Source organism: Nestor notabilis, unplaced genomic scaffold, assembly GCF_000696875.1.
Source record: "Nestor notabilis isolate BGI_N333 unplaced genomic scaffold, ASM69687v1 scaffold6125, whole genome shotgun sequence".
NCBI lineage: Eukaryota > Metazoa > Chordata > Aves > Psittaciformes > Psittacidae > Nestor > Nestor notabilis.
In genome coordinates this window covers 31,067-55,100 of record NW_009927777.1, presented here as the reverse complement: position 1 = coordinate 55,100, position 24,034 = coordinate 31,067, and the positions used below count along the sequence as shown (strand labels likewise).

At 39.3% G+C, this 24,034-nt stretch overlaps 1 protein-coding gene across 1 annotated transcript; it reads left to right on the top strand.

Annotated features, from left to right (window-relative positions):
• The first annotated feature begins 326 nt into the window (after window positions 1-326).
• Window positions 327-18,779, top strand: ADNP (activity-dependent neuroprotector homeobox). The gene is made up of 4 exons (XM_010014200.1): window positions 327-1,065; window positions 11,088-11,200; window positions 12,620-12,712; window positions 14,564-18,779. Exons 1-4 carry the CDS (start codon window positions 732-734, stop codon window positions 17,702-17,704), a joined length of 3,681 nt encoding a protein of 1,226 aa, XP_010012502.1. The 5' UTR covers window positions 327-731; the 3' UTR covers window positions 17,705-18,779.
• Window positions 18,780-24,034: the final 5,255 nt, after the last annotated feature.

The following is a 24,034-nucleotide window of genomic DNA, read 5'->3' as shown; positions in this document are numbered from 1 at the left end:
AAACCAGCAAAACCCAAAAGCCCCACTCTCTCAGCAGAACTCCAAGTAAATGGTCATATTCTTTTCTCCTTTGTTCTTGTGAACAGCAAGACATAACATATACTTGGAGGAAGTCTGAGTAGATGAGTCAGGACTTACTTCATTAACTGCAGTTAAATGTTTTGGCCACATTTCCCAAGGAAACAAAGCTTGTACAATTTTTCAGATTGTGGCTTGTCTCCTAATCCCCTTTCCCTCCTCCCAGCCAAGAACAAAGTTGGCCATTTTCAGCCAAATTTGGTAGAGATGGAGGTCTCAAAAGATAAATGAGCACCTTTAAGGTTTGTTAAAGGTAGATCTCCAGTAAGAGAAGAAACTGAGGTTTGAACGTTTCCAAGTTTCCTTCACAACTCTTCTGTCAGCCTGTTCCTTCAATTGGATGCAGCAATGCCAAGTGGCTGCTAAGAACTGTGGGAGGAGTTCTAAGGGGGAGGGGAAAGAAATGACACTGCTTAGGCCTGGGATTTTAGGGGGTTGACTTTTCAATGCTGGATGTGCACCAGTTCAGAGTTGCCAGCTAGGTGTTCTGCCTGGAGCTGAACATAGCAACTTGCCTGTCATTATCTAATACGGAACTAGCAGGGGGTTATGAAAGAGAAGAAGCAGTAAATTATGTTGGCTTAGTATTTGAAGTATTCAGCTCCACATGAGTTGTTGGTGCCTGACTGAGTGCATGTATAGTATATTATTCCATGGATGCGATATTATTACAGGTACAGCAGCAGCTCATGATGCCCCGTAAAGCTTTTCTTTCCCAGAAAGAAAAGCAGGCTCGTGCCAGGGAAAGGGATATGTTAAAAAAGAGGAGGAGGCGACAAGACTATCTCAAAAGAAGCGTGGAGCCACAGAAAAATGCAGAAACAATAAAATGGCACAGGGATGATGAGAAGAGGAGAGAAAATGAGCAAGTTAAGGACAAAGATATCAAGAAGCGGTGGAGACAGGATGAGAGAGAACGACGAAAGAATGTGGACGCTATGAATTGGCGCTATGAAAGGGAAGATGAGAAGAGGGAAAATGAGCGAGGTAAGGACCAAGAAGGCCAAGAATGAGCAAAGAAAAGAGGAGTGAGTGATGAAAGGACAGACCTTTTGAAGCAGCAGAGGGATGATGAGGGAGAGAGAGGAAAAGAGAGAGTAAGAACAGTTCCATTTTATAAGCATGTGCAGCAATAACAAAATACTGGTATCTTTGTTTCAAGTTTATAGGAAATCTGTTAATGCACTAAAGTTCTTACAGAGCCAATTACTTTAAGACAAGATTGATCTGAGTGTAGATGTCTACAAACTTAAAATCACAATGGGATAGAAAAGGGTGGGTTTACACATTGCTTATAAAATTGTCTGTTTTACACACATGCTCACACCTAAAACATGCTTCAACAGTACAGGTGATAATACTGTGTTTCAGACCACCAAAGAGTTCAGGTTTTCTCAGTCTTCATAATCTGAGTAAGTGAGAGCATTAGGAAAGGAAGAATCAAGCAAACGTGCTTCTAAGAGAAGGTAAAGCTGATGGTTTATTTTATCCTTTTTAATAACGTGCCCAAGAGGTAGTTGTAGTTACGTCCCCCATTTTATCCCAAGGTGAATTATTTAACAAAAGTGGGATGGATGCGTAAATTTCATGGAATGTTTTTAAGAAGCACTCAGTCCAAGAGATGCACAACTCTGTGTCATTACATTTAAGATGTTATGTCAAATCAGTTGGTATCGTATTTGACTTGATAAATTCAGCGAACACCTTGGCATCAAATCCAGAAAACTGATAACCAGTGGATAGTTACGTTACAGTAGGCAGACCCCTTCCGAAGTTGCATTTTAATGAAATTTTATATAGCTAATTTTTTATCTAGAGTTATAAAATTTTGTAGGGTTGTTTTATTTTTTGCAGTAGCCCTAAAACATGAGCTGTAGCTTATGAACCAGCAATGGATTTATACTGGATGAGGGTCTAGGCCTTTGGAAGTCCTTCTAGTCTGGTTTAGAATCTTGAGCCCCTCAAGTAAAAGGGGTGGTGCCTTTGCCCACATGATGATTGTTTGCTCCCATCTTTACAGCTGGGGTTGTTGCAGCCCTTCTTGGAAGACTGGGCTTGCTTTGCAAGGGTGTTCACAGTAAGCACTGGGGGAATGGGCTGTCACGCTTCATCTTTGGTGAAACAGTGCCACCTCTAACCAGGAGTAAAGAACTAGCTATCTGGGAATGAGAAACTGAGTCAATTGTCTGCATCTTTTGGGTTTTCTGTGTTTAGCATATTTTTGGTTTAGGATTAAAGATCTACACTTTTTGTACTCCATAAAAGGATTTTGGCAGCCCTCTTTTGACTGATCAGCTATGGAGAGGCAGCCTGGAAGGAGGCAGCCTGGAAGGACACAGCCACAATAGCAGAGTTGTATAAATAACAGGACTGCTGACTCCTTTATGGGTCTGTACTGAATGTGGCTGAGTAATTTTATTACTCAAACCAGAATGGTCAACATCCTGAATATGCATAAAGCTTTTCCTTTTAGTGCTGGTCCTTTCAGTTGAGTCAAAAAATAGAATGTTTAAGGGGTAGAGTGAGGGGTAAATGTTGCTTATTATGAGTAACTTTATATTTCATTGTGAGGAAAAAATGCTCTCACAGTGAGTTAGCAGCTTTCCACCTCTCTGTTCCCGTGAGGTTTTCATTGCAGGCCTGGGAACCATCAGCTGGGAAAATAAATTGGATGTCAAGAAAATTGACAAATGCATGTAACAAAAAAAGAGTTTTGCTTCCAGGGGCCTCATTTTTATTTCTGTAACTTTTTTCTTCCCTGTTTTTCACTCAGGACTCACTAGGAAATTTTGCTTTGTAGTTTTCCTTTTCTTAACGGCTGCTTCTCAGTTCTGTCATACACAGAACTATGTTCATAAATTTCTAAAGGAAATAAATGGGAATAACCAGATAGTAACTTTCCAGATACTACTCTAGTATCAGCAGCAATGTTGGCATCACACTTTTCTTGTATGGAAAGGGGGGGGAAAAGGCAAAATTAAAAAAAAATCACATGTTCCACTGACTTGGTTCCACCAGCAGACAGGTACTTCAGCAGAATCAGTGGCCATTGTAAGGAGCATTAGGATCCCTACTCTGCTCTGAGTAAGATGGAAATGCACTAGGGACTAGGGTTTTCTTGTTTATAGCTTTGGGGATTCCATAACTGCTTTTCACTTGCCATTTCACAGTGATGCTCTTTGCAAACCTTGTGAAGACATCTTCCTCAGTGGAATGTTTAGGATCGCCTACAACTCTTGCTGGCTGCTCATGGAAGGCTTTCCTAATGGTACAATCTGGTAGGCAGGAAATGGTGTCATTTTCAGTTAAGCATAAAGAGAAGAAAACCTCTGTCCTGGGTCCTTTACACAGCAAGATTTTCCTCCAGATTATTTCTTTAGGTCTTTAAACTATTTCTGGACTGTGACATTAGAAATCTCATACTTGCTGCTTGTTAGAACTGTAACAAAGCTCAAACATGAAACAAGCATAGTAAGCACTTTAAATAATATCCAGAAATTAAAATGACATGATGAGGCAGATTTGGAATATTTGCTGAAGATTTGAGTTGAGTGGAAAAGGCTGTCTTGTTCCAAAAGTGATGCATCTTTCCCACAATCAGAATAGCATTGTTACCTTGCAGGTGCTTTGAAGCTATACACTGCAAGATCCTCTATTTCATTGTTCTAGCTAAAGCTGGTGGAGGTGACATAGTGTAGCATCTGTTACCTCATGGTACCAAAGGTAGCAGGCTGCAAGGCAGTTCTTCTTATGAGGTCCAGAATAAAAAAGACCTACTGGAGAATTAAGATTTTAGTTATAGTAAAATAGACACAGCTTTGGGGGTCTAATGACAGGTGGAAGATTTCTCTTTTTTAACACCTATGATATTTAGACTGATAGGAGGTTTTTGCTGTTTTTCTCTCTTGTGTTCCTTATCCTCTCTCCTGGGTGCATACCTTCCTCTAAGGTCATAGTTCTCAAGTTGTGAATGGAGCGTATTGCGTGTGAGATCAGTATGTCCTTCGTAATTGAGGACTCTTTGCACTGCAAAGGATATGTAGCATAAGAAAATGTTAACTGCTACAATATAGAACTCTAAAGCAGGCATGCAGTAATGTGGTTTACATGAATTGATTTTCTGAATAATGGCACAGTAATCTTTTACCTCCTCTTTTGAGTCAGTTCTCTAGGTGGTTCCAGTCCCTTGGTAACTGATGTGTCAAAGGGCTGAACTGCATGTCCATGTTAACTTGAAGTGCTTGAAAGCGGCTGCAGTGAAGATAGTTTATTAAATGCTAAAAGTGGTTTAAAATCACTTATAATAACGTAACAGGAGGATATGTCAGAATTCACATTCTGGATGGTTTTAGAATAGTGACTGCAATCATTTCCATCTGGAATTTGAAGCACTAGTAAGAGTAGTAAGTTGGTGAAGAGGTAATTTGGAGCTGGAAGTCCCTGCAGCCTGTCTAAAGGCTAAAATCTGGGTTTTCTTGAAAAAAGTGGTATGCTGAAGAATGTGGGGTTTGTTGAAACTTCCCTGTGACTATGTGGTGGTTAATTCTCGGGCCAGACCTTGTTTCCTTTCTGGTTTTTTGTCATGCCATAAAATTAGAAGTCTTGATTTCCTGTCTTAGGATATTTGCACTACTCAGTTTCTAAAACTAAGCAGATTTTTTTCCCTGCATATTGCTCACACTCATGCTTACACTCAAGAGTATTTCAGGGTGTTGCACAATTTTTCCGTTACTAGTATTTTATTTTACCAATAAGATTAGACAATTAAGTAGAGAGAAAAACCTTGAAGTGAGGTCCGTTTTCATTACAGCCCAAGTGATGAGGGGCAGTTGGTGCCTCTTTTTACCTGCATTTTTACTTGCTTCTTAAATCTTGGCCATAATTATTAATTTAAGTCAGTCAGCCTGTATTGTGACCAGGCCCATTCCTATTTCAGGATGTGATTCTATTGAGCAAACGGAGCTGTTGGTTCCTGTGGAGTTCTCAGACTTCAGAAGTCTGTAGCCATTTTGTGCCCTAATTTTGAGGTTATAAGATGCACATATTAGAACTGCACTTGAGATTCAATTCTTCCTTCCTGGGACCCTTGCAGCCTGTTTAAAGCCAAAGACAGTGCTTCAGTGCACTTCAGTGGTGAAGTCTCATAAGTCGTTCAGGCCTTTTTGTTAACACATGTGCACTAGCCAGGAAACTTGCCTTAGCTCTTTGTTCATGCATTGCATGGTGGCTGTTACCCGTAGCAGTGAAATAGTACTGTGTGAAGCTTGTCTAAATCACGTCTTTGCATCTTCAAAATGTGACTGTGAAACAAAACCTGAAGTACAGTGTTTCTAATTTAGCAATGATACTTTGCTCTTTTATAGCTTGTTTTTCCTGCTTACATTTGACTACTGAATTATTCTAGGAATCAGTACCTGGCTGTGGACTAGACCTTTATGCTAGGTACTGCATAAATACAGAGCAAAAAGAGGTTTTGAGTATTTCTTACTAAGTTAGTGACTGGTAGAGTTAGATGTTTTGTGTACAAGGCACACTAAAAATGAGGGAGATTGAGAACTTCTTATCACTAGGTTATTAATCCATTTTTGGAGGCACCTGAAGATCCTTGTTGGATATTTCTAATCAGGACATGGTTGATCCTGGTTTTAAGTCATCATTCATTCTCTCCACCCAGCTCTAAAGTGTAGGTTGATGGGTAAGAGATGTTCCAAGTGTCCTCTGTTAGGCATCAACTTTTGGTCAGAAAAGGATACCTCCTTTCCAGAATAGCATTAATGTCTAAATGATGATTTGGGATGCTGCTTAACCCCACCTGTTTTAATGTCCGCATTCAAGGATGTGCCAGCAGTGTTGTGCATATCGCAATTACAGTTGGAGTATTTACTGTAAATGGAAATTAATGGACATGCTAAAAGCTTTTTGTAGTCACAAACTAATAATATCAGATTAATTATCATAGTTAAGAACAAACTGTCCAGAAGCTTCCTAAATAAAAAGAATTGTATTTGCTTCAAGGTGAGGGGTTTGTTGGATTCAGGTATCAAGCAGAGTTTGCAAAGTAAGGCTGAGCTTAAGTTTTCAGATGTGAAGATCTAATTATATCCTCTGTTGTAATGTGTTGCAATAGGAAGATCTTGATAATTTCTTTAAGACTTGACTGTGAGGCAGGCAAAAGAGCAGAGGCAGGAAGATGGTGCAGCTAGAATAGAGACCTTTTTTTCAGGCAGTGCTAAATAATTTGCTTTCCTTATCACTTGAGTTTGTATATATAGTGTTGTATTTGGCATGTCTCAGTATATTGGACATGCTAATTAAGAGAAAGCATTTGTTTCTTTCGGTGAAGAAGTTGTTAGTGGCATTTTGTACTAAAATAAGCTATTTGATTGAGACTTGTGGCTTACTTTCAAGTTTACAAGTCATTATTGCCTGAAGACAAACTCTTTACTGACTCACTTTGTTATGAGAAAAAACAAAAGGTTTCTTTACAAGCAAAACGAGTGTATTCCTTAAGTGGGGCCTTTGGTTTTGAAGGAAGCACCACAACTTGCTAGGTGCTTTAAAATGTAATGTTCTAATGCACTGGTGTTTGTATAGTTGATACTACTACCTTGGGTTATTCTGGAACAAAATTACTAGGATATTATCTCCTTGGATTTGAAGTTCACTTGAAAATACTCATTCAAATCCTGAACATACCTGCCTGTGCTGCTTCATGTAATGCCTGATGAAAAAATCAGAGCATACAGGTAGCTATGGAGAAGCTACTGAACCATCACTGAACCAATGCAATAGAGTGCGAGCAACGCTTACTCAGTGCCTTTAGAGAAAAGGCATTAGTGGAGCCATGATTAATGTCTTGCCCACATGAATATTTTTCATTCTGGCTCCATGCACTGCAGCAGCAAGAGCTTTGAATCAGTGGATGTTCTTGAGTTTAAAAAAAGTAATATGCTCTGCTTTGAAATCAAAATTGTGTTACTTTATTGTAAGTTAGTGTTCAGAGCCATGCCTTCAGTTCTGCTTAGGGAATAGAAGGAATAGAATGTTAAGGAAGCATATTTTCTTTTCACTTTGTGATCTGTGTTGGAGGATAGAAATCCACTTTGCACTATGTGGTATTTTTTGGTTCCTGTAAGTGCAGTTCTAGTATCACACAAGCCAGATCTGGAGAAAAAAGTGACAGTGGGCTCAGCATTGAAAGCTATTTCATAGTCACTGGCCTAGGAGAAAAAACTGCAGGTTGGAATTGCTTTTTCCATCTGGAAATGTTAAACTTCACTTATTATTTCACCTACAGATCAAAACTAGAGGAAATGGTGCTACTTGAAAATTGCAAAGAGGACACAACTTTACTAAAGCGTTTGCACTAAGCAGTAAGCCGTTAGGAGTTGGAATTCTCAGACAACAGTATTTTTCCCATTAGTCTTTACCATCTTTTAAGCTAATTTGTTACTAATACTTCACAGAATTGGCATTGCTGGTCCTCAGCCCTGTTGTTAAATACATCAATTACTGTGCATGTCTTTAAAATGGACCTGGCTCAGCTGTAACCTCTATCAGATGTCGTTTTCACAATTGAAGCAAAATTGCAACCTTCAAATAATATTTTCATTAAAGAAATTTTAATTATATTTGTTGAAGTAACTAACTTAGTTGTAATATTGCTCTGAAATACGTAATTGTACTCTTGGTGGTCTTAATTTTTTCATACAATTTCTCAACACAAATTCCTGTTTGCAAGGTAAATAGCCATTAACATTTTCAAAAGCTCTTCCACCATTTATGTGCTTGTACTTTGTCATAAATGGAATTACTTTTACTTCCTCCAAAAGCATATTAAGTAATGTAGTAAAAATAACAGGGTATAGCATCTGCCCAGAGGTGCTCGCACAGTAAAGCTGATACCAGAGCCTGGACAAGAAGAGCAGGGCAGAACTTGGCACATTCTGTGGTTCCTTAATCAAAGCCTAATACATAGTACAGAGTTAAAAAATCTAATGTATATAGGCAGCGATTTTCTTCTCCTCAATGTGTGCCTTAAGAAATAGCTTTTCATAGAAGAAAGAGGAAAGGAACGTGGATAAATTCAGAATTTGGTCAGGAAATCTGATAAAGAAAGCAGAAGTTTGCAATCAGATTTTGATAATAGAACTGATTTGCTTGAATCAGTTTCCAAAGTAACAAGAGGTTAAAAACTCAGATTCTACCCTTATTTCCTAGTCCTTTATGAGGATTCAAAATAATTCCCTGGGCAGGAGTGAGAAGCATTCTGAAAGGTTGACATGAATGACAGTCACAGGGAGTGTCTTAGGCCAGGGTACTGTTTATAATTGCAGATGAAACACTTGATTATAAAAGAATAAGGATGAGAACGGATACAATACATAAAAAGAGCAGTTCATGATTTCTCATACAAAGTCATCAGAGGCTTTAGAGGAAATAACTGGGAAGGGAGCAGTTCACTGCTGTGATCTGTTTAATCCTCACTTTCTCCAGGATGGCAAAGAACGCCTGTAGAAGTGCTCTTCAGAGCTTGATTAGGGGTCCTATTAGGAGACTTGAAAGTGACTCTGCTAGAAGATATTTCACTAGAACGCTAATTTTTCATATTTCTAAAGTGTGTTTAAGTTTCCCGAAAATGAAAGGTGCCAGGTAACATACAGAACATTGGTACTTTTCTCATGAACTTAGTTCTAAAATTTTTCCAATCCTTATCCTTTTCACTGAGACCAGAGTTAGCTGAAACACCTCTACAGTCACAGGTACTAATATGCTTGCATTTAGAGTTTTGTATGTGAAGAGATCAAGATGGTTTTGATTATACAAAGTCCTTGTTACTTGGAGGAAATTAATGCAGAACATTGAAATACCTTTTTTTCCCCCTAGCCCGTGCTGTTTGAACATGACTATCATTAGACACTTTGCATGAGGTGTCTAACTTCATTATTGCAAGTAATTATAAGTGAGTAATTTGGAATCCCTGAGACTTATAGACAAGGTCTAAACTCTTCTATTTTACTATCCTTGGTTTCCTAGTTTTCATCTAGGGCTGTTTAAAATGACACTCTATTTGCTTCTGGTAATCTGTGACAGTGGCCAGCCTGATGCAGGTACCAAAATCCTTAAACATCAGAGCTGCTTTGGTACTTCCTTAAACTTTCCTGTAGACTTTTATATAAACTCAGGCTTGTTTCCACTTAGTTTCTAATTTCTAGTTGTGATATGAATCCTAAATGTCATGATAGCTTTCTCCTCTTACCCAGAAGCTGTTTCTGAATCCATTGAATTTGAAGAGACTAGAGCCTAGCAGCACTACTTGTAGATTGTGAAACTGATTGACGTGGTTTGTACTAGCACTGTTACATGCAGAACTTGCCAGTTTTGTTTATTTCTGAGGCTAAACAGTGTTGTTAGTGACTGTCTTAAAGCCCTGCCCAGTAAAAGCTGATAAAGTATGAAAATAAAAAGGCTAGTTGGTAAACAGACAGGTAATACTTAGAGCAGTCTGCATGATATTGCATATAGAACGGTTGGTTTTGATCAGAGACAGTTGCTGTAATCACAGCCCATATCCTTTGTACTTTGAGAATTTCTTACGAAGCTCTTTGTAGCCTCGTACTTGCCCTTGATCTCATGATAAAAGGGGAGAATTCTTGTCTAAAATACTTAATGGCTGCAGACTTCTGTTAACTCTGCATCGAAAGTGTTTAAAAAATACTTTCAAACTGCTAACATAAAAAAGCCAGGTTTTAGTTGATGTAAGTAGTCTTTGGCCTTACAGTACTTTAATTTGTTGATACAAATCAAACCTTTTATTGTTCAAACAAAGCAACATTTCTGAATTGGCTCAGAAATATTAATGCAGCTTTTATCCTGTGGGGCGATAGCCTTGGTGCAAGACGCATTGGGCCATCGAAGCTTAGGGAACAAGGTAACTGTGACGCTGTTGCTATTTAAGAAGTTCCTTCCTTTCTTTTTGAGAAAAACCTACCTTTTTGTGGCTGGCTCCACCCTCGCTTCCAGAGTAACTGTACGTGTTGAGGGACTTTCACATTTCTGCCATTTCACACCTTCTTAAGGTGCAGATCACTTGATGCTGATGGTTCTGTAGCTGAGCGAGCACTGACTGTAACAATAGCAGCATGCAGCCTGACAACTCCTGCATACACAAAATAAGACGAGTTATTAGTGTTTGCAAGAAGTCTTAGTGGTAATGCTTGAATCTGGGAATCCCCATATCTTCAAACCTTAGACTTTCTTCTAGCTGGATAGTCCCAGTCATTAACAGAGAGTTTCATTGCGTGGGGAACTATAAGAAAGGGTTGTCTTGTAGGCTGAAAGTATCCAGCTACACTTAGAGGTATTAAACCATCATCTCTTGTGCTTTTTCCAGTGATTTTTATCTCTGAAGGGCTCTAACCAAGCTTTCAGGCACCAACTAGAATGTATAGAAGAATGTATGCTAAACAGCTTGTCAGCCATTTAAAGCCATAATACAGTACACAGAGGAAGCAGTATGAATTTCTTACCCTACCTGCAGCTGAATGCAAGAATCATCTCTCTCACTGAAGAGATACTATTAAATCTATTGGAAGACTGACACAAACCTTGAAGCTCAATTTACCAATTTTCACATCAGTTAGGATACATCTGCATGAAAGATAAATTGAGGTTTTAAGTACTTGAGCATAGGGGGCAGATTTCATGTAAATACAAACACTTTAAAGAGTTCTATCCAGATGCAGCTGATTACTCCTGCAATAGTTGTTACAACAGTCTGTTGGGTTCTCAAGTGCTCTCAAGTTTGTCAGTATCTAGCTTTATGGCCAGGCTCATTTAAGAACAAAGCAGGCAGAAAATGTGGTAGTTTCTTAGTTAATGTTACAGCTTTGATTCTGAGTTACATGGGTAAAATAAGACAGAAAATGACTAATGAGTAATTAAAAGTACAAGACTATCAGACAAACACATTTGACTTAAACCTTTTCTCTTACTTTCTTTTTCAATAGAAACTATGTTCCAACTTCCTGTCAACAACCTTGGCAGTTTAAGAAAGGCCCGGAAAACTGTGAAAAAAATACTTAGTGACATTGGTTTGGAATACTGTAAAGAACATATAGAAGTAAGTATGATACCTCCCAAATGCTGCAGTCAGAGTCCAAAGCTCCAGAGTCAGTGGGGCTGGGAGGCCTTTGCTGTATGATATTTACTTTTTTTTTTTTTTTTTGGCCTGTTTTGCAAACTGTTAAGTTTACTTTGAGTTCTGAAGGAATCCCCTGTATCCTGTTCCCACACCACAGCCCTCTGTCTGCATCGGTCTCTGGGAATGATTCTGTTTGAGCCTGGTTGTTTGGTCCTTGCTTTTTATGTTCTACACAAAGTAGGGCTTAATTGAGATAAAATGTACCTGTAAACACTTTTAGAGAGCTTAGTGGAGACAAGATACACTTCAGGCTGTATGTGACTGACTTGGTATCTGTTGAAGGTAGGTTGTCTTTTGTTTATTTATGTATTCTTAAAAATAGCATTTGCCAACTGAACATGTAGGAATGAAGCGAGAACTTGGTGTGGTACAGGATGTTCTTGGGGAACAGAAGATGGTCAGAGGTTTGCATGAAGTGTTTGGTAGTGCTAACAGTAGGTTAAACAATTGCTTCTGTACCTGTGTTAGTTCCTAGAAGGGAAGAGTATTTGTGCTACTTTTCTGGAGAAACGTACTATCCCCTCAAAGTGTTAGTTTCTCTCCTGAGCACTTAGTTCTGTACTGTCAGTTCACACACTTCAACTCCTCAGAGTACTCGGCAAATGATGACCTGTTTGCTTTGGCTTTTCTGTTAGTGTCTCTTTAAAGAGCATTTATTTAGGTGAGACGCGTAAGAGAAGGAAACACCAGTCCTCCCTGCTTGGAAAATTTGTGGAGCAAGTATAATTTGTAAGGATAAAATTCTAAACTGGGACAATGTTATTTTCAGTGTTTCATTTCTGTGGAAATACTATTTTAGAGTCCCTGTGTGCTGCTGACTTAAATGCCAGTGATGAAATGCCAAAGTACTTCATGATTTTTCTTAATAGGAATTGGGCTTCTTGGACATCGTACATGTAGTCAAACTTAACATTTTTATCTGAATGTCTATGTGAAATTAAAGTAACAAAACCCAGGAACCTCCAAACCCCCCAAAACCAAAAAATAAACCAAACATCGGAGTTATGGTAAAGTGTCTACATGATCTCAAATGTATAGCTCTAGCCTGCCTCTATGACTGCTTGTGAAAATGGGGCAGGTATGTAATTAGTCTTGGATTAATTATGAGGATGAGTATTGAAAATAGTTCTTCAGGTGTTTTACGATATGGTGACTATTCACAACTCTTCACCTGCAAAGAGATACATCTTCAATACCCACACTTCCTTGAATGAATAGTACCTCCTGTTTGCCAGGAGCCCTTGAGGACTGCATGGATGCTTGCAGAAGTTGCTTAAGGGAGCAGTTGGTCTTTGGTTTTGATTCTCTGTACTCTCTTCCCATCTCCCCCTTCTCCAGGATTTTAAGCAGTTTGAACCTAATGACTTTTATTTGAAAAACACTACATGGGAAGATGTAGGATTGTGGGACCCATCGCTTACAAAAAATCAGGTTGGTAATAGTTCATGTTGACACATCCCATTCTGAAGGTGGTTCATACTAAAGGGTGTTGCACAGAGACATCAAGAGCTTTTCCTGCAGTTTTACCCATTAATCTTCATTTCACATCAGTTTAAGGGACAGCAAAAAGCTTTTTTTTTAGAGTAATAACCCTGGTCTTTATCTTAGGCCTGGAGAAACCCATGGGTCAAGAAATCTCACTCGCCCTTTGACAACTGCATATTAAGAGCCTGTTTTCAGGCTTAGCACAATTTTACCATCCTTCCAGATCAACAATTTTACACAGTTTGTGATAAGTTTTTTACTTCTCCTTCAATGTTTCATAGTGTTGTCATAGCGTGACTATGTCTGAGACTTAGTTTAGGCATATTAGTTCTGTACAGCACAATTAAGTGACACTGCAAGTCTCACTTCTGAGATGTTTCTGTGCCAGGAATGAAGGAAATTTGCATTGAGCTAGATGTTGAGGGAGGAAATAATACTTGATTCTGTTTAAACACATTTAAGGCAAGTCATGTCTTCTGCAGTAGCCTCTGATGGTACAGTAGAGTAATGCCAGCACTGACAGAGCAGTGAGAAGTCTCTCTATTGAATGAGCCCTCTTTTAGCATCTGAAAGATCAGGAATTGCCTCTACAGGAAATTGGAACGGGCATTATGATGGATTCCTAGTGTAGTGTTAATCTAAAAATAACCCTTTATTACTGTGCTCCATAGAATACACCAGTGACATCCTTTTTTCTAGTTAATTCCAGAATAAAAATTGAAATATGAAAGGAGACAGCTTCTGTTTAGTTTGTTTTGTTGTATCTTTTCTCCAGCCTCCCGGATGTTTGAGGCTTCAGAATGGGGACAGAAGTGAATATTCCTAGCTCTTTATGCAGAGGGAGAGTTACAACTCTCCAGCTACTTCAAATGATCTGTGCACAAGATCTATGCACGAATGATCTATCCTTGATGCACAAGACTTGTTTTGACACTCATGATGAATGTTTGTAACTATTTCAGTGTAATGCCTTACCTCATCTGAAATGCCAGGTTGCTTGTGGCTATCTCCAAGGCCAGTGTAACTATTTTTTTGTGTTACAGCAGTTGACAAGAACCACGTCAGCACCATGTTAAATGTAACAAAGGGGGCAGGGCAAGGCAACTGCAGATGTGGAGTTTTCTAACACCCTTTTTTTCTCCTGATTCAAGATTGGGTTTAAAATTGGGTTTGTGCTTTGATCAGAATGAAGAGGCTTTGGTGGCTCTAAGGGCTTGTGTAGCCTTAGAAAATATGAGTTGGTAAGCTTAAATCCATTTGTTCACCAGAAATAACTTTTGAAGAGCATCTTCCACAGAAGTTTGTAATGAGTTAAGACCCTGGAATAGTAAAGTTATATGTCTGTCTTGTATCTAGAAAAGTTTGGCAGATTTTGATGGGAAGTAACTTATCTCCTAGTTGCAGTCTCATTCTACCCAAACAGTTGTGCTTGCCTTTACCCCCAGAATGAGCTTACAGTGAACTTTCCTGCAGCTCACCTGCAAGGAATGAGACTTTTTCTTGTCTGGTGGAGAAGCATGTTTAGGATTTAGCCTTGCATGGGGAGTTTCTGGTTAAACTCGTGAGGGAGCTCTGAACTGGCACTCGCCACATCGCATGTATGTTCAGATGATAAACTTTTAGGGCCTGATGTGCAGGCCAAAAACTGGAGAGAAGAAGTAAATCTAAAGGTTTGAGACCGTTGCAGTGGGTTTGGAGACTTACTTAGCAACACGATTTTTAAGAGAAGAGTGTGGATACTGTTTTTCTAAAACCTGCTTTTCCATATTTAGTTTCTGCTTTGTTCTTTGTTTTAAGGACTATCGGACAAAGCCCTTTTGCTGCAGTGCATGTCCATTCTCCTCGAAGTTCTTTTCAGCGTACAAAAGCCACTTCCGGAATGTTCATAGTGAAGACTTTGAAAATAGGATTCTCCTTAATTGTCCTTATTGTACGTTCAATGCGGACAAAAAGACTTTGGAAACGCACATTAAAATATTTCATGCTCCAAATGCCAATACACCGAGTGGAGGCATCAGCACTTTTAAAGATAAAAACAAACATGATAGCCTTAAACCTAAGCAGGCTGACAGTGTAGATCAAGCTGTTTATTACTGTAAGAAGTGCACTTACCGAGATCCTCTGTATGAAATAGTTAGAAAGCACATTTACAGGGAACATTTTCAGCATGTTGCTGCTCCTTATGTAGCGAAGGGAGGTGAAAAGTCACTCAATGGTGCAGTTCCATTAAGTTCTAGTACCCGAGAGGAGGGGAGTATTCACTGCAAACGATGCCTTTTTATGCCGAAGTCGTACGAAGCTTTAGTACAGCATGTTATCGAAGACCACGAACGTATAGGATATCAAGTGACAGCAATGATAGGTCACACTAATGTAGTGGTTCCAAGATCTAAACCTTTGATGCTGATAGCTCCAAAACCACAGGATAAGAAGTCTATGGGCCTCCCTCAGAGGATGGGTCCCCTTTCCCCTGGAAGTGTTCGATCTCTTTCATCACAACAGATGATGAACAGACTCACTATACCAAAGCCTACGTTAAATTCCGCAGGAGTGAATATGATGTCAAACGTGCACCTACAACAAAACAATTATGGAGTCAAGTCGGTACCCCCAAGCTACGTTGGTCAGCCAGGGGGAAGGCTAAACTTAAGTGGTAGTGCACAGGTTTCTATTCCACAACAATCACAGACAATGAAGCAGTTTTCAACAAGTGGAAATGGAAGGCCTTATACTCTTGGAGGGGAACAGAGATCACAGGCCTCAGCAAGATACTCTCTTCAGTCTGCCAATTCATCTTCCCTTTCATCGGCTCAGTTGAAACAGACGTCGTTATCTCAGTCACAGTCAGCCTCAAGAGTATTAGGTCAGTCTGGCTCAAAATCTCCTGTAGCTGCTACAGGTCCTTCCCCTGTCAATACGTCATCCACACAGAAGTGGAAAATCTGTACAATCTGTAATGAGCTGTTTCCTGAGAATGTGTATAGTGTCCACTTTGAAAAGGAGCACAAGGCTGAAAAGGTGCCTGCAGTAGCTAACTATATAATGAAAATACACAATTTCACTAGCAAATGTCTATACTGTAACCGCTATTTACCCACTGATACATTGCTTAATCATATGTTAATACATGGTCTGTCTTGTCCGTATTGCCGTTCAACCTTCAATGATGTTGAAAAGATGGCTGCTCACATGCGAATGGTTCATGTCGATGAAGAAATGGGACCTAAAACTGATTCCACTCTAACGTTTGATTTGACATTGCAGCAGGGTAGTCACACGAATATCCATCTTCTTGTAACCACCTACAACCTGAGAGATGCTCCGGCTGAATCTGTAGCTTACCACGCTCAGAATACTCCCCCGGTTCCTCCAAAGCCACAGCCGAAAGTCCAGGAGAAGTCTGATGTACCTGTAAAAAGTTCTCCGCAAGCAGCAGTTCCCTACAAAAAAGATGTGGGGAAAACCCTCTGTCCTCTGTGCTTTTCGATCCTAAAAGGACCCATCTCTGATGCACTTGCACATCATCTACGGGAGAGGCATCAAGTCATCCAGACAGTTCACCCGGTTGAGAAAAAGCTGACCTACAAATGCATTCATTGCCTTGGTGTATATACTAGTAACATGACTGCCTCAACTATAACGCTGCACCTTGTTCACTGCAGAGGTGTTGGGAAGACCCAGAACGGCCAGGACAAAGGTACTTCCTCATCTCGGCTCAGTCAGTCTCCAGCTGTAGCACCCGTAAAACGTACTTACGAACACATGGAATTCTCACTGATGAAGAAGAGGAAAATGGATGACGATGACTCCCCCTCTGCCTTTGAGGAGAAGCCTGAAGAACCTGTAGTTCTAGCATTGGACCCCAAGGGTCATGAAGATGATTCCTATGAAGCCAGGAAAACATTTCTTACGAAATATTTTAATAAGCAACCGTATCCCACTAGGAGAGAGATTGAAAAGCTGGCTGCCAGTTTGTGGCTCTGGAAGTCTGATATTGCATCTCATTTTAGTAACAAAAGGAAGAAATGTGTAAGAGATTGTGAAAAATACAAACCTGGTGTGCTGCTCGGTTTCAATATGAAAGAGTTAAACAAAGTCAAACACGAAATGGATTTTGATGCTGAATGGCTGTTTGAAAACCACGATGAAAAGAATTCCAGAGTCAACGTTAGTAAGACTGTTGATAAAAAAATAAACTTGGAAAAAGACAATGAAAGTTCCTCAGACAGCTATGAAAATATAGAAGAGGAATACAATGAAAGTGGGAGTCCATTTGGTCAGCGTATTTCCGACAGTGGTGGGAAAACCTCTTCTGATAGCACAGTGGAGAACCCGGAGGACAGCATATCCAAGGAAATCGTAGAAGAAAATACATTACAGTCTCCAGAGAAGTCTGATCAAAAACAAGAGGAAAGCTCTAAATATGAAGAGATTCTTTCTGCTGAAGAGCCAACAAAACTGGTAGGTGATGTCTCGGATAGCGACGGTGATCAGGATGATCAAGATGATGCTGTTGAATGGAAAGACGGAGCTTCACAGTCTGAAAGTGGGCCTGGTTCTCAGCAGGTTTCTGATTTTGAAGATAATACATCAGAAGTAAAGCCAGAGGTGTGGACAGATGAATCCTCCCAAAGTGAAGATGCAAGTAGCAGTAAACCAGCTGTTGAGACAAAGGGGGGTGGATCTGAAAGTGATGAAGAACAGTCAAAGTGGAAGAATCGTTCCTATGGAAAAGTAGAAGAGTTTTGGTCTAAGGACCAGTCGCAATGGAAAAATGCATCAGAGATTGAGGAGAGCTTGTCAAATCAGCAGATGGAATGGCAGAATAGCACAATTGACAGTGAGGATGGAGAGCAGTTTGACAGTGTGACTGATGGAGTAGCAGAGCCAATGCACAGCAGCTTAACCAGTGTGGAGCTGAGCAGCCAGCAAGCATGAGCTGCTCGGTTCAGAAGCCTCAGTAACACGGTCCAGTCTACAACTGTCAACACTTTCATTTCAGTCTGACTGCTAAGCTTACGTTTTAACTGGTACTGCCTTTCGAGTGCTAGGTCATGGCATGTGGTGGTTGTGGCCACTGCTGTTCCAGTGGTTATTTAAGGATGCTGTTGGCTGATCTTGCTTGAGAAAACCTGCTGGGATGAGCACAGTAACTTAATGTGAAAACGGATAAGCTGGTGGCTCCAGAATGCACACAGAGAAAAGCAGAGGTTTATTTTATCTGCATTTTCAACATTTATTTCACTCTTGTACATGTTCAGTTGTATGTCTTTTTAAACATTACCCTTTTTCACATGGTAGTGTAGGGCCAGCCATACAAGCTACCAGTTCAACGTGTATAGTAGACTATGGGGAAATTGATTTTTTCATGTATCATTCTGAATAGTTGAAATGTATATTTGTACAGTCTTTTAGACCTATTCAAGTGACGCTTATGAAATTGTTCTTGTGTACCCATCATAGATTTGTTTCTCTTTTTTAGTGTTGCCCTGCTGTGTAATAAATGCTGTATCTAGTTTACCTAGCAAAAGCTTGAAACTGCTATAGTATGAATTTTGACAAACTTAGTTTTTGCACATAACCTTGTACAATCTCAAAACAGAGGCCAGCAACATAAAAAAATATATCTGGACTCTATTGTATTATAGAATTTTCTTGTTCTGAATATCCTTGACATTACAACTGATGACAAACGTATTTCAGAGCCATTTTCTGAAATCTTTTAAGCTAAAAAAGAAAAATCACATGCAAGAAACAAGTTTGCAGCTACTAATTTTGACACCTTTTAGATCTGTATAAAAGTGTATTGTGTTGAAGCAGCACACTGAAACAAAAGTGCTGTGTTTTGGATATTTAGTTTTATCTTTAGTTAACACCAACAAGGTGTTGTATTCATTTATACCATCTAATATATGACACACTGTTGTAGTATGTATAATTTTGTGATCTTTATTTCCCTTTGTATTCTTCATTTAAGCATCTAAATAAATTGCTGTATTGTGCTTAATGTAAATATTTGCTTTATTACATGCAAGTGCTACATTCATTCCTTTTTTGTTTTTTTCTTTCCCCTTTTGTTCCCCAAAGTGCTGCACAGCTCTGCTGGGGGGGGTGTGTTCAGCACTTCCTTATGGAGTAGACTGATCTCCTTCAAGGATATTGAAAATCCTACAAAACCAACTTTGGCTGAATTTGTCTTTACTATTCAGTGTTACAGAACACTAATCTCTAAACAGGATTGCAGTGATTTGCTTGTTCTGCAGCCTGGAGAAACAAGGTCTATGAATTACTTACGTTTTTCATCCCTTTGTACTTCAATGAATGAAGACCATTTTCACCCTATTAAAAGTGTTATCTAGAACTGTGCCTCTCTGAAGCACTGTATAGTGAGGGGAAATGATTGCAAAGGTATTTGAGTACTTGCTGTTCAGACATGACTGAGCATGCCTTGCACGCTACAGATTTGTTTTGGCTTTGAAGAAAAAGTAACTTGAGTACTTAATAAATGAGTTTGTTACAAATTGGTGATGGGTTTTGGTCAAACCAATCCAGCATTTTGGCAAGTGTGCAGTGTAAGGCAGCTGCACAACCAAAAGCTTATCCAGGGATCCAATTGTGAGGAGAACAAAAAACTATCCTTAATTAGAGTGATGAGTTTCATTTAGGCATGTCTCATAAATATCAGAGTACCTACTTTTGCTGTTTTACAAGAACTAAACTGACCTGTGACATTTGCATTAATGTTGTTATCTTTTCTTCAATTTTAAACATTTTAAACAGCAAAACTATTTCAAAGAGATGTTGATAAAACATTTAGCTCTCTCTGAAGCACTCTCTGGTGGGTATAAACTGCACTTCGCGCTTGTATAACAAATGAACCAGTGTAATCCAAAGATGAGAATATGTGTATGGTCCCAGGTTCTGCAGCTCATTTGTGCTACTGCCACGCTTTGGAATGAGCATTTCTGGGTTTTGTTGAACTCATATGTGTGAAGTGATGACTGAAAGCAGTTACTGTTAGGTGAAGATGATTTAGATTTGCTTTGTTCTTTTCCCCTTCACAGAAGGGATGTGTACTTTCATTCTGCTTTTTTAACTCAGAGGAGTGGAAGTTGGACTGGCTCCCAGCTGTGCACTTGAGTGGTAGAAGATACATTTTAAGACTAATACAGGAAAAATACTTTTGCATTCTACATCAGCAGAAGAGCTCCTCCTGGGTTGTTTTTTGGGTTTTTTTTTCTTTTTGCCTTAAATAAAAACTTGAGCCTCAACTCCTTTTGTTAGGAGGTTTTCCATTTCATTGAAAATAACTTTTCAGTAAATCAGGCACAAGTCTTAACTACCACTTACGGATGCTGATGGGCTGGTAATCCTTTTCCCAGCAAAACCAGGCACTCAAAGTTCTAGAAAAGGTTATTCCTTTCTGAGAAAGCTTGGTTATGTTCCTTTCTGCCGCTGTAGGCTGCTCTAGTTCACAGGAGCCTACTGCCTGAAAACTGAAGACAGTTTAGAGTGTTTTGTGTCATTTCATGTAGGATTTAAGAGGTTTCACAAATACAGTTCTAAAAAACTTTAACAAAAAGCTCCAGCAGTTTAATGGCAATACAACAATCTTTATCAGTTACCTAATTCTGTATTTCATTGCTTATCATCTTATGACTGAATCATATTTGTCTCAATACCTAATAAGACTTATTTAGTATTAGCAAACTCTGTAGGTAATAAACTTCCGAATTCTGAGCTCCTGTCTGTGAATAGTAAGAGTGAAATAGGAACTCTATAAAAGTGCTTCATTTGCCAGAAAATTGGATAGGAAATACCATTTTATATAGTGATTAAATGAAAGATCTTGCACAAAAATAGTCTGTCTTATCAGGAGTATCAAGAATGGTTGGTTTCAGTTTTGGCATAACCCTTCTAGCATTTTAAACAAGTTCCTCTTCAGATCTGGATGTTAGTCTAGGCAAAAATTCCTTTCTCGGTTAGAGTCTAACCACACATTGTTGTGGAAGTCAAAAAGAAGAGGTAAATGGCCCTTAAACCCAGTTTGTGTACTCGTAATGTATTGCACCATTATACTTTTATGAGGTGGAAGTTACCCAGTTTTTACATAGGTTACTAAAGTTCTATAGCAGAAGTCCAGAAACGTGCCAGCTGTGCTTGCGGAGGAGCCAGCTCAGGCTGACATTTCCATTCCTCTGTAGTCAGTGGGAGACCCTGAAAACGTGAGTCAGCCCAGGCTTTGGCCAGCACAAAGAGCAGAAAGACTATTAAGACTCTTTAAATAATTTCTTTCAGCCAGTTTATTTGAATTGAAGCAAAGTGAAGCGTAGTTTCTGTTTTAAATACGCTATCTAAAATCTAAAGGTTGTAACAGCTGAGAATGAAGTTGGAGGTTATCAGCACAGACATCATTTCTAGACGCAAGACAGCTTTGTACAACAAAAAGAACCAGCTTTATGAGCTGGAGTGACCTGTAATTTGGCTTTTGAGGAATACCCAAGAGTGCCAAGGACAGAGATCATTAAGAGTAGCTGCATTTTATATGATGCTTTATTGCTGTGGGTGTTCATACGGGCTTGTAATAACTGGTACTTGGTAGCACTGCTCACTGCACTGACCTGCAGCTGAGATGCAGTGGTTCAGCAAGTACATGCTCCCTTCTTTTAGCACACTCCTCTCCTTCCATCCTCCCCTCCTCACTCCTTGAAGCATGTTACAGCCAATAAGCTGCTCTCCAAACTAAACAGTTATTTTCCAGCAGGGACAGACAGATGGCTTTAGCTAAACTCCCAGTTTTCTGTCTGGTACATCATACACTAAAGTCACATTTGATCTCAGCATTTCCCTTCGGGTGCTGTGACTTAACCCTTAATCTGCACTGGGACTTCTACTCAAAACCTTTCACATGATGCTGCAGAAATATCTGCATTGAAATTTTATTTCACAAGCTTTTAACCTACTGCAAGTTCAAGTGACATTTAATGCTGCCATCCTCTGTTCAGCAGCAACATTTCGATAGCAAGAACTTGCCAATTAATATTTGACCCTTTCACTTGTATTTTCAAGACAGAAATCTGAACATTCCCCCTGTATTTTTGTCGGAAAATACTCTTAATTCTGAACACCAAGAAATGAGTAGGTTTCAAATACCCAAATAGTTACAGTGAACACTTTAGCATTTGTCATACATTTATTTCATAAGCTGCTGTGGTGTTAAAACAAGTTTATTTCCATTTTTACCAAACCCAAAAGATTTCAGGAGTATATTGTGTGAACTGTCTCTTCATTTCTGTTAATAAAGCAGCTGATATTTGGATAAACAGGTTGGTATAACTAAAGTATCTTCTGTTCCTCTCATAACTAACCTGCCTCAGTGTAACACAAGCTCCTTTGTAATAATCCATTACAATAACCTGCATTGCAGGGGCAGAGACACTGACTAGATCCGACTTCTAGTGCTTTATGTTTTAATTTGACTTTATCTTTCATCATCAGTCCCACTAATAAATATGAAAAGGTTGAGTTCATTTATTTCTGCAGCAGAAAAGCATTGGTCTCCATGGTTACTCAAAGCCATGTAGCTTTACTTGCACCATAAGCTGCTTTTTCCCCCTTCACAGAATTTGCATTGGATCCTCCATCTTGAGCTTTTCCACAGGTATTTTTAAAACAAGAGCGTTTATTTCTATCTCTTCACACAGTGCTGTGTGAATGTATGTAAGGCCAATCAAGTATAAAACCTTCTCTGCCTAGTGCTCCTTATTCAGAGAACTGAGTGGGTTTTGTTTCCCCCTACACCTATTTTGAAATAAAGCTACAGGTGCTGAGATGAACTGTGCTACTCCTGGTCCTGCCTAAAGAGCATCTGCATCACAAAGCAGCACACCCAAAGGTCCATAACAGCTTTGCAGACAGTTTATTTATACCATTCAACTTACATTACACAAGAGCTCATAAACCCCTGTTCCTAGTTTGAAGTAGAGTGCTGGGAGCTTTAGCCATCCATGTGCTGTTTATTGAACTTTTAAATCCTGACACTGACTTCTCTTGTAAAATCTGACCATTTGTGCATCGTGAAGCTGGCACTATTAGCACATGACAGCTTTATCATGCTTCTAGAACACTCTTCAACCTTCTGACCATCTGAGATACAAAAATGTGAAGGTAAACAAAGTGGGGGCTTGTACATTTTCTCCACTGATTTCAGAAGATGAGGAAGTGCAAACAACTATGATCAAATCTTAAATGTTCCAGCCTCTATGTAGCTACAGTATGATCAGAAACTTTTAGCTCCCCTTGCAGATGCTAGCCAAAGATCTGAAATGTAACAGTTGCTTCTTCCTAATGTCATAAAGTATGAACTGTGAGCATCAACTCAGGCTGTCTTTCCCAGAAACTTTCTAGTAGCCAAAACCAAATTATTTTGATACTTGGTACCTACATAGTTCATAGGAAAAAAGTCTTCGGTTCAATAGTTTTGGCAGGTCACAGGGGTGTGCTGCTGACAGAGGATGTCTCTGAAAGAAAATAGGACAGAAATTAATCTTACTGTTAAAGAACAGGCAATGACACTTTAGGGAATTGACAATATAAGAAGCATGGGGTGGGGGGAATCGGCAGCTCAGAACTGAGGTTACTTTCCAGTACAAGATCATCGGCTTTGTAACCAAATGCTGACAGGGTGAAGTTTTCTTTCACACCTGATTCTACTGTCTTGGCAGTCATCTCAGCTGGATTAACAGTGAACTGTTAAAAATAGAGTAGAACACAGGGGAAATTAGCTTTATAGCTCAGAAAAATGCAAATTAATTGGTAACCCTGGAAAATACAGAAGAAATGCAGAAAGGGATTTGGGTTTGCTTCTGGGGTGTTTAAGAATTCAAATAATTGATTAGCCCTGAATTGAGGAGATAAAATCATTTTTCTGTAGTGCAGCAATTCAAACCTCTAGCTAAATTCACAGTCTCAATGGAAGATGAAGAGCCTGTCTTTGCCATAAAGCTAACGGTCTTCAGGTTCTACATGTATTTCCAGAGAAGTTTGCTATTTAGATGTAATCCTCATATTTATTTGTATTTAATTCTCATTCATGTGTTTCAAGCTGTGCAGCTGGTTACAAACATCCACTTCTGATTCTTTGGAACAGACGCTGGCTCTCCATATCCATCTAGGCACAATTTAAGAGGTAAACACTCATTTATACAATGACTGAGGTACTGGCTGGCAGAGCTGCAGCACGGACAGGGGTTCTGCTGATCAGCTTCT

Excerpts from the sequence above, each read along its gene's own strand:
- ADNP (XM_010014200.1), top strand. The coding sequence starts at position 732 with ATGGATGCGATATTATTACAGGTACAGCAGCAGCTCATGATGCCCCGT. Across the intron at positions 1,066-11,087 it reads GAAGAGGGAAAATGAGCGAG|AAACTATGTTCCAACTTCCT; the intron begins GTAAGGACCAAG and ends CTTTTTCAATAG. Across the intron at positions 12,713-14,563 it reads CATCGCTTACAAAAAATCAG|GACTATCGGACAAAGCCCTT; the intron begins GTTGGTAATAGT and ends CTTTGTTTTAAG.